The 10754-nt window shown below is 40.8% G+C and overlaps 1 protein-coding gene across 5 annotated transcripts in view; it reads left to right on the top strand.

The window, feature by feature from the left end:
• Positions 1 to 10099, top strand: part of LOC308400003 (chemokine-like protein TAFA-2) — a 92533-nt gene extending 82434 nt beyond the window's left edge. For 2 of the 5 annotated variants that reach the window (XM_080887467.1, XM_080887466.1), the window contains exons 4-6: positions 32 to 156; positions 733 to 789; positions 9202 to 10099. In XM_080887467.1, the coding sequence (XP_080743593.1) occupies positions 32 to 156; positions 733 to 762 (155 nt within the window). In that variant the 3' untranslated portion in view covers positions 763 to 789; positions 9202 to 10099. The remainder of the gene's footprint in view (positions 1 to 31; positions 157 to 732; positions 790 to 9201) is intronic. The other 3 variants (XM_080887463.1, XM_080887464.1, XM_080887465.1) reach the window with 2 other exon arrangements.
• Positions 10100 to 10754: the final 655 nt, after the last annotated feature.

The raw sequence follows: 10754 nt of genomic DNA on the forward strand, positions 1-10754 counted from the left end.
TTGTTCTTTGACCTTTATGTCTTTTTGTTAGCGTCAATAGTGGAACAGAAGTGGTGGTGTCAGATGCATCCGTGCCTTGATGGGGAGGAATGCAAAGTTCTTCCTGATCTGAAAGGTTGGAGCTGTGCTACAGGAAACAAGATCAAAACCACTAAGGTAAGGTTAACCCACAAGTCTTCACTGGTGCCACATCCAAACCTGTTGAATCTGACCTAACCCACTTCAGCTCTACAAGGTCAACAGGCTGCGGCTTCTATTACCGTCGTCTCTTCTGCCTTTACCTAAAAACTGATGTTTGCAGTCGGTGCTTGGACCCCCTGGGGCCTGTAATCAATGGGCTGCCATGTCTCCTTAGCACTTTCAGGCCACTTCAAGCACCCAAACTGGCCAATTACTCACTCCAATTACCTGCTTTTAACGTTGTAACGTGATGCCCGTATCCTTCACTGTGTTATGATGACCCGTAGACTTCAGTTCTGCCTCTCTCCATGTACTTAATTATTTAAACTGCCTGCACCACACCTGCCGGGAGCCGGGAGCCTGGAGCCTGGGGCTATTGATTAAGGGATTTGTCGAGACCTCAAAATGGGATTATTTTATATTATATATATACATACATCTTTGTAATCATTTTTTGCTTTTAGTGGTCCAGGCTTCTGAGATGAGTGATATCTGGGAACAGATTGAGGTAATTATCACGTGGTGACTGTATTTTCTTTTGTTGTTTGACAGATTTCTGCTGACAGAGACCAGCTTTGGTAACGTCAGATGCTTCACAGCGGCGTCCAGGTGATAAATCTGTTATTGTTCTCCTTATTATATTTGATGTTTCAAACATTTACTCGTCTCAATTCATTAGAATCCTCACTTTCATTTTGAACATAAAGAATTTTCAAAGATGGCTCATTTTTACGTTATAGTCAAATTATATTATTAAGTACATCTCTCCCAGTAACGTAACCACACTAGAGAGTTGAATGAGAAGAGGTTTATGATCCAAACACACAACAACAACCTGGTCAAAGCATCAGCATTTCCCAGCGGATTTATCTTGCACACCTTTGAACTCAGTCAGAGAAACAAGTTTCTTAAGTTTCAGATCTTTCTGCAGGCTGCTTAAAGCAGCGGGGGGTCACGCTTTCTTCTTCACCTTTGCTTAGCTTTTCGGGAAAACAGCACAACATAAACTAGGAACTCAGCTATTCTGACCTGTATGGTTGTATCATAAATGCATCGAATGCACCCCAGAAGCACCTCGAGAGTTCAAAATATAAACCACGCAGCGACGGGCTACCACAAAGCTCGGAACCCAGTGGGGAATAGAGTCGGTTTGGAGCACGTCTCAGCAAGAAAAACAGTGTCTGACATGTAAATATGCTGAGACGCAACAATGACTTTTGCACATTTAGAGCCCCAAATGGCAGCAAGAGGTAACAGTTTAAACTGTATCTTTTATACAGATAAACACAGACATCCTCAAAGGTGACAGCAGTAACCTGCGCTGCCTGCGATGCGTTATACCGCAGGGATGAGAGGGAAAAAAAAACTCTAATGTGGGCTAGTGCCGCTTTTTTATTACACTGTTTATAGTTCTCTTATAATTTTATATTTTTAAACCTCTGCTCATCCTCCACATACTCGATTCACGATTCAATTTGAACAGATGAAAAAGTCTACAGCATCTCACGCTGAGGAGAATCATTACTCTGGGAGATTTGTGTTTTGTTCTTGAAGTCGTTGTAGGACTTTTGTCATGTAATCTACCAAATGACACTGATTGTAAGTTATTGTAGAAAAATGGCAGAGAAAGTAAAAGAAAGAGAAATAAACACCTTCTGGATTGCTCCTAGGATATGCTCAGGCAAATGTTATTGTACAGTACTTTTAGACTCCTTTATTTGTTCATCTATCATCCGTCTGCTTATGATCACTCATTTATGGATTGAGTTAATGGTAATTCACTTCTCTTCTTAAGGTATAGACTACATTACTTTCAGCTCAGGGTAGAAGTAGGACACCATCTCTTTGCTCTGTTGTTCAGTGGATGTGCGTATGGAGAATAGTTCCATGTTACCTGAAGGATTTGATAAAGTTGGGGGGAAAAAGTCCACCTTTACTGCTTCCATAGGAATTAAGAGTACAAGTACCAGCCAGGTGTTAATTAAATGCACTTGATTAATTGATCATCTGCAAGTGTGAGGACCTCTATAACAGAACCATATTTGGTACCTTGTTGGTCTATTAACGTGGATGTGAATGCTCCAATCGTCCGAGGAGTGGACACACCAGCAAATTCACACCAAGGTCAGACTGTGCAGTGTTTAGAGAAACAGCAACATCTCAGACTCTGAGTTAGCATATTAAAGGTTTATTTAATGACAGTACAATTAGGAAAAGACTTAATGAGCATGGCTTGTTTGGAAGTGTTGCCAGGAGAAAGCCTCTTGTCTCTAAAAAGAACATGGCAGCACAGCTTATGTTTGAACAAACCACAAGACCTCTGCATCAATGTCCTTTGAACAGACGAGACCAAAGTGCAGCTGTTTGCCCATAATGCACAGCGGCACATCTGGTGTAAACCAAACACTGCATATCAGCACAAACACCTCATATGAACTATCGAGCACGGTGGTGGCGGGGTTATGATTTGTGCTCGTTGTCTTGGACAGCTTGCTGTGATTTAATGGGCCATGTTCTGCTCTGTATACCAAAATATTTTAGAGCAAAATGTGAGTAAAGCTTGGCTAAAACTGACTGAAATGCTGTGGTGGAACCTTCAGAGAGTTGTACATAAATGAATGGATGCAAACCTCAATGAAATGAAGCAACACTGTAAAGAAGAGCCTCCCACAATGATGTGAGAGGCTCATGAAACCATACAGGAAACAGTTACTTCAAGCTATTACTGCTAAAGGTGGTTCTACAAGCTGCTAAATGATAGGGAGGACTTAGTTTTTTACAGGACTGCACACAGTCATGTGAAAACTTTCTTTTTCACGACTCGACATAGTCATTTGCACTGGAAAGAGCTTTTTCTGGTATAATAAAAGCACCCTTTGCCTTGCATTCTTCTGGGAGAAACTCATGGCACTAAACTGCTCTTTTAATTGGAAGAAATTAAAAGTGGGAATATATCAGCTAGCTCACCTTTATCATCAGGAAATAACTAATGCTCCCATACAGAGAGAGGCAGAGACATTTCTTTAAACTGATCACTCAGCATTGCCCTCGATCTCTCACAGTCACCATCTTTGGGTCTCAGCTGCTGGTGCTAAAAAGCTGCATGCTTTGAAGTAGACTACACTACAATACATCACATGACCTTAATAGAAAGCAGAAGGTCTGTAGTTTTGATGGTATTTCAAATGATTTGGGGATTTCTAAATATCCTGATATACCAGGCATATACCATAATATTGTCAGAGTGCTTGAGCCTATTTGTTTTTGCCTGTGGATCTGACTATGATAAAGAGTAAAACACAGTGAATCGCTATATGCTGATATTTCCATTGCTATGCTGCCACTGAGATAAAGTGATGTTTTTTTTAAGTGAAACTTCGAGGCCTGCTTAGATTTCAGAGCCATTACATTTCAGAGCGTGAAAAATTGCTATGACAGTCATGAACGTCACCCCGAGTCCTTGAAATCTTAAAACCCTGAGCTACATCATTTTGTAAGGAATGATAATAATAACTAGCGGGACCAATAACTACAAAGCAAACAATGTAACTGTGAGAGCTGAGCTGCAGATCAATACTTGTTTTCACTCACTGATCTTTGGTTAGCTGCAAACACTGTTTTGAAAAGAGCTCATCATTTCTGTGCTCTAACACTTTTAACTATGTGACTTTTTTTTCAGCTGTGGCTGAAAATGCAAGCCATTCCTAACCCTTTTTTGTTTTTTAAATATTGCTGCTTCAAAATTTAAATGTAAATTTTTAAGAGGACAACAAGATTTTTAAAGACATCAGCTGCACAGAGTTGGATACAAACGGAGCCCACCCTGAGGTACAATCCTCCCCCCCCTGATAAGAGCCTGTTTTTTCCTTACCTGTGTTGCAATCCAGGTTTTAATATCATTAACGCCTTGAAAAGTGAATACTGAAAGTTTTCTTCTTCTCCCACCCTGCTACATCCTTGATACTAATCTGCTATGCTTCTACCATTTAAATAAGCGCAGAGTAGCACCACACCTATAAATTTCCCAGAAGAACAGTGACTACGAGTTTTGATTTGTGGCAGAAATTGCCCAATAGTCCAGAGCGTGAAACTTAATTTGGAGAAAGGTGGCTCTGTGGTGCCACCACTTTCAGTTTCTGCTGATTTTACAGGCTGATTCACACATTAAAATCACTCCCTGTTCATCTTTAAAATGGCCATCCTGCGAAAACCCCGGTCATGGTAGTTAGAACACAAAACATATTGCAGGAAAGGACACTGCAGTGTTCCAATTACACAGCTAAATGACACAAACATGAGCCCTGTACCTGCTGTGTTAAGACTTTGAGCCAGCCTTTCTTCATGAGCTGAATAGAAATGAAGCTTTTGCCAGTTAAATTAGCACTTGCCAGCCACCAATTAAATTAACACAATACTCAGGGAAGACTTGGTTTTTCCTCTTAGGCTTTTCGGCGGTGTTTGAGACACTCAAATCCTGGTAATGATCCACCTCCTGAGTTGAAACGCAGCGTAGATCCATCTCTGAAGACAGTTTCTCTCCTGACAAGAAATGACTTTGCTCTTTGTCATTTCAGCCTGAAATTATTCTCAAATTAGTACCACATTAATCACAATGACAGCCCTGAATATAAATGGCTCTATAAAAAAGAGGGAAGAATTTATCTCAAGCTTGTTCAGCGACCAGCAAAGTGGTGCAACCACCTGAACTTATGGAAACTCTTCACTCTCTGCTTGATGTGATTATGCTGGTTTTCTTGTCAAGTGGTGGCCTGATGGTTCTTGGATTGTTTTCCTTTCCTGCATAATTGTGGATGATTAAAATAAAACTATGCATCGCCATGCTGCTCTGCCCAATTCTTCATCAAACAGACCATTTGTGAATTAATCTAACCAGGCTGTCAGAGCTGTCTGTTTCCTGTCAGAAGTTCAGCATCAATAATGGGGGCCTTACAAGTCCGCCAATGGCTTCCTTCAGTTCGTCAAACCTACGTGGCGCCTGACAGGCGGTTGGAATTGATAGGGGACGTCGTTATGAAGGTTGTTATGCTAGGCTCCTCGAGTCTTTTCCAGAATGTACTTTTAGAGGAGCAGAGGAGCTGCCAGTCAGCTGCCGAGCTTCATGACAGGCAATTTAATCTCAAGGAGAATGGAGGTCTTTGCAGTATGTCACAACGGAGAACTCGGAAACAACCCACCAGCATCTTATTTCCTCATGTTGCACTGTATGTACAGCACTGTGATAACAATTTATGCAGATACAAAAGGCTGTTAGTTTTTAGGAACAGGAAGAAGACTAATCTGAAAGAGCTCCAGATGTGTTTCACATCAGCAGGAGTTGCTGCACAGAGTTTTGAACCACTGGCAGAAGTGGCTGCCAACTGCTACTAACAACTGCAGCAAGTATCCAGTATTTTTATATAACACTACATCTCATCCATCCATCCATCTGCTTCTCAGGGTTGCTGGAGCCTATCCCAGCTGTCATAGGGCAAGAGGCGGGGTACACCCTGCGCAGGTCACCAGTCTGTCGCAGGGCTAACACACAGAGACAGACAACCATTCACACTCACTCCTATGGGCAATTTGGATTAATCAATTAACCTATCCCCACAAACTGCATGTCTTTGGACGGTGGGAGGAAGCCGGAGTACCCGGAGGGAACCCACGCAAACACGGGGAGAACATGCAAACTCCACACAGATAGACTCCGGCCTGATGGTGGAATTGAACTCAGGACCTTCTTGCTGCAACAGTGCTAACCACCATACTGCCCACTACACCACCACTACATCTAATGTTATGTTAAATGCTTGCTCTTCTTCATGAAAGGGGAATACCCGCCAACTTGGTCCAGTGTGCACTACACTCAGTTTGAATGTTGTGGTGATTATATTGTAGCTCTCATATAGCCTTGAAAATCTCTGGCTCTATACAGACCAGTTTTTTAGTCCAACCAGTTTAATCTTTCATTATATAGTAAATGCATAAAAAGCACACAGACCTTATGCTCATTTATTGTACAGGAATAATTTAAAGAGTTTTCACATTTCATAGCACAAGTAGGTAAAGGGATTTTAGACCAAATGTTATTACCTCCACCAAGGAGGTTATGTTTTTGGTAGGATTTGCATGCCTGTCATTCTGTATGTAAACATGATAGCCTGAAAAATTTTGAATAAATTCTGAGGGGTGTAGAAGGGGGTCATGCTAGGCAAAACTACTACTAAATTTTACCTTACATCCATCACGGTCTTCAAGGTCAACTTTAAGTGATGAAGCATGAACCCTGCTTCCGAGTCCAAATTACTCTGCGTTTATTAAGGCTGTTGTGCTTTTAACATTTTTAATGTTTTCTTTCTTAATCTATTCAATCTGAACAAGCCCCTAAAAACATTCAGTGATCACTGCCGGCCTCTCTCGCTTTTTATTACCACTGTTCATTTTAAAGCTCAGTTTTCAAAACCTTACCATGTAATTATGTAGCTGTACATGGTAGCTAGCCACCATGTAACACATCATTATATACCAGCTAGCCCGACTTCAGTAAACCTAGAAACGTCACTGCTGTTTAGTTTTCTGTCTTCACGTAGCAGAGCTGTACGATTGAATTTTTCAGAAATCTCTCCGTCAGAACATGCTATGTCATGTTTAGGTGGAAACTAGCGAGCTAACTTCCTGCTAACTTCTAACTCTGGATGTTAAACTTAATTGTTACACCTGGTAAAGCAGCAACGCTGATCATTTTATTACGGATGAAAGAATTTAGACAGTTTTTAACTCTCAGTGATGCTACAGTGTTCATTTGACTTTGGGACCTGAAGCGGAGTTTGACAAAAATTGACAAAAAGCCTTGAAAAAAGTCCATAGAAATACTTGTTGGGTTAATTGTTGGCTGTGAATTAGCTTTAGATGTGGATGTGAGAGGTTGGGGTCGTTTTGACCCACCTCTTGCGCTATAGCATGTGGAATAAGCTCCAAACCTGTGACCCAAGCACTAGATAGACTTAATATAATTCATTTATAGATGGTCCGACACTCCCCAGTTAACAGTTAGATAGTAGATAGCTATCACATGATTGCATTATTATTGTTTGACTACTGCTCAGCCTAAGCAGTGGTAATATTTTAAAGATAATTTCTAATTTTTAATATAAGGCTACTGTTAAGCATTTTATTGGCCTATTTTTAAACTAATTACACAAAAAAAAGCTAAAAAAAACTAACAAAGAAGTTAATAAAGGAAACAGGACTAAAAGAAAATGTAAATACTTAAAGCATTTTACCTGTTTAGCTGATATCTGTCCACTTATGCCCACTAATTAATTACCTTAAGCTGAATCATCCATTGCTATAGGTGAATGCAATTAAATGTGACTGTGTTCTCTAGCTGGAGGTGGAAGATAAACTCCCCACTCCTTTCTGTCTCACACACTGTGTTTTTACAGAAGTGAAGAGCGGCTACCTAATCCTTGGCACCTATTCTGTCTGTGACACACAATTAGAGCTATAGCAACGGGATGTCGCCATATTATTCAGCTGCAATGTTTCGCCCGACCTTGCTGATCTCAGTCACTGAGTCTCACAAGTTTTCTTGCAGAAACCCAGCTAGACGGTTAGCACATGGCAAAGATTAGCATCAACAACTTTCCAGTCTAGAAGAAACAATCCCACTCTCTGAAGCAGTGGAAAGCTACTGTTACCATTCTTACTTTGAAAACCAGGCATGATTTCTTTCTGAGGGTATCTACTTTGGTGGTAAGAGTTACCAGGTGCTTCAGCCACTGGTATCCACCCAATTCACTTGAGCACATGTCCATCCACATTTGCCTTTCGATGGCCATTTCAAAAGGACATAACATCATGCTGATAAACAATATTTACCGTTAGCTTAATTCTTTTTTCACCTTTTATGTCTCTTGTTGCAACCTTAATTGTACAAACCCCTGGATTATCCATGTGTTTATGGAGACATTCTTTTGTGCACTGGTGCACAGTCATGTTGGAACAGGAAGGGGCCATCCCCAAACTGTTCCTGAAGCATTAGGAGTTTGTTTCACTGGAACTAAAGGGCCGAGCCCAACTCCTGAAAAACAACCCCACACCATAATCCCCCTCCACCAAACTTTACACTTGGCACAATGCAGTCACACAACGGTCATTCGACTGGCAACCACCAAACCCAGACTCGTCCATCAGATTGCCAGACGGAGAAGCATGATTCGTCATAGAGAACACAGCCCTGCTGCTCTTGAGTCTAGATGCAGTTTGCATTGTGCTTGCTTGTTAAGCTTCCTGCTTTCTCTCTGTTTTGTTGCTATGTTAAAAAGCAGCTTCTGTCAGGTTTGAAAAAAATGTTTTGCTTGTGTCCATTTAGCAAGTTCAGCAATCATGATGATTGGGTCATTTTTAGAGCCTGCCTCAAGTGGCCAATGTAGGTACTACAATTTTTGGCACTTCCACCCTGGAGGCTGTTACTTGGATGGTGCTGAATGTGCCAGGGTTCTAGTCCTATAAATCATATAACAGGTTATGTCATAGCTACACAGCAATGTCTTGATGCATCTGGACGTAGCATTTCTCCAGATGAACAGAATCAACCTACACAGCGATGTTCTTGTGGGGCTTTCAGACCATTTTAAACATTTTTCTTGTGAAGATGAAATCTGTTTCCTCACAGTGTCAAACATCAAAAGTAAGCAGCAAGAATGGAAAAATCAGGGCTTCGAGATTTGAATAATGCATCTGATTCTGTTGTTGCTTTGCCAACATCTTTGACATGTCAATCAGCGTAGGCGGGAGCATTCGGTTGATAAAGTTTAGTTTTATAACTGGTGGCTATGCTTTTCAGTTCTGTGCAGTTCCATTTTTTTTCCTCTTGTGACCTCAGACAATTATATACTGTATGTCTATATATATAAAAAATAATGTTATGTTCTGTAACTCTTTCATAGGTGATGTTTTGATGATTCTGCAGCTGTCCTGGCTCTGACTTTGTTTCATTAGGTTTCTCTTCTGATTTAGGTTGAACCAACAGTTCTGGCCCGCGGGATCATCAAAGGAGAAGAGAGTAATGCAAAGGACCTTTCTGTAAATAGAGACATCCTTTCTTCTGGAGTGCAGTTAAACTTTGGAAAACTTTGAATGCTTCTTCCTGAACTCTATGGACATCAAAAAGAGGAGCAGATCCCATTAAAAGTACTGATCATTCAGCGTTCCTTTTCAAAGGACTCCGTATGACTAGCCTTACCGGACAACAGGATTTAATCTGACATTGTGCTGCTTGTAGTAGAATACAACGGTGAACTTTGCCTATATGTTATTTATAGAGTAATACCTCGTTCACAGGTTTTTTTGCATCACATGTTGTCCAGGGTGAACAGCAGGTCAGTATGTCGTATAAGCATTGCAAATATCGAACACAAAATGCATCGTGGCTTTCTTCTCTAACAGAGTGTACTTTGAAAAGTTTAATATGGGTTAAATATATTTAAATGGGGTGGTTTTCATAGAGATACACAGCCACAATCAAGAGGAATTCAACCCAAACGCTAAAACAAGGACATGTTACATGAAACCAGCACTTTAAAAAAAAATGGCACCAACTGGTCAAACCTACCAGCTGTTACCAGACAGCAAGAGGAAACCATGTGTGGTCTGAAGGTCCTCTGAAAATCATCCTGTCATTTCAAGCCACTTTTATCAGTTTAAAATATATTGTTTATTATTATCATTATTATTATTAGTATTAATCTTTTTTGGAATATGGCTCGGGAGTTCGAATTTTTGACAAGAGTTTAGTGTAAATTAAACAGCATCTGACAGCAGCAGCGGTCCTGAAGCTGTTTTCAACTAGTTACTCAAGTATGATTTTCTGATCACCTTTTAGTAGGTATCGCTGACACTTCCATTGTCTGTGTAAGTGATGACATCAGTAATAAACTATGGTTGTGTAACTAAAGCCACGTGTCTTTGAACCATCTGTATGTGACAGTGACTGAAAGGCTCCACAGTGTAGTGGCTTACACATTCACCTATCAGGTCTCTGGGAAGAGACACAAAGCTCTTTGGGGTTGGATCATGAGGGGCACCTGGTGTTATGGCAGCTCCTTAAACATGGCAGTCCCCTTTCTGGACTTTGGAGATTTTATGATTTTTTTTTATATGATGTTTTCTAAAACTGTGTCCCTATCTCTTCTGAATAAACCGGCACAGAATTTCATACAAACATTCGTGGATCCCACAAAATGTTAAAGGTAAAGTGTGTTAAATGTCACCAGTAGAGGTCAGTAATTGCAGATTGCAGTCAACTCAATTCTGTTTTCTTACCCCTACTTATTCAAATGCACAATCCGAGCTACAGTGGCCGCTGTAGGACGAAACAACTTGGGTTCATGACAGCCTAGACTGAGTCTGCTGTTTACTTCACCTGTCAGGATCTGTCCACATCTATTGGACTGATGGCCTCCTGATGGCCTATGTAGATGAGTCCGTAAAGCAAACGTCTGTCAGATGACAGTGAGGTGAATTGTTGGTGATAGCCTGAACTTTGCTGGTGTTGTTTGCTGTTAGCCGGC

This window comes from Rhamphochromis sp. 'chilingali', assembly GCF_963969265.1.
Source record: "Rhamphochromis sp. 'chilingali' genome assembly, chromosome: 7".
In the NCBI taxonomy this organism is placed as follows: Eukaryota; Metazoa; Chordata; class Actinopteri; order Cichliformes; family Cichlidae; genus Rhamphochromis; species Rhamphochromis sp. 'chilingali'.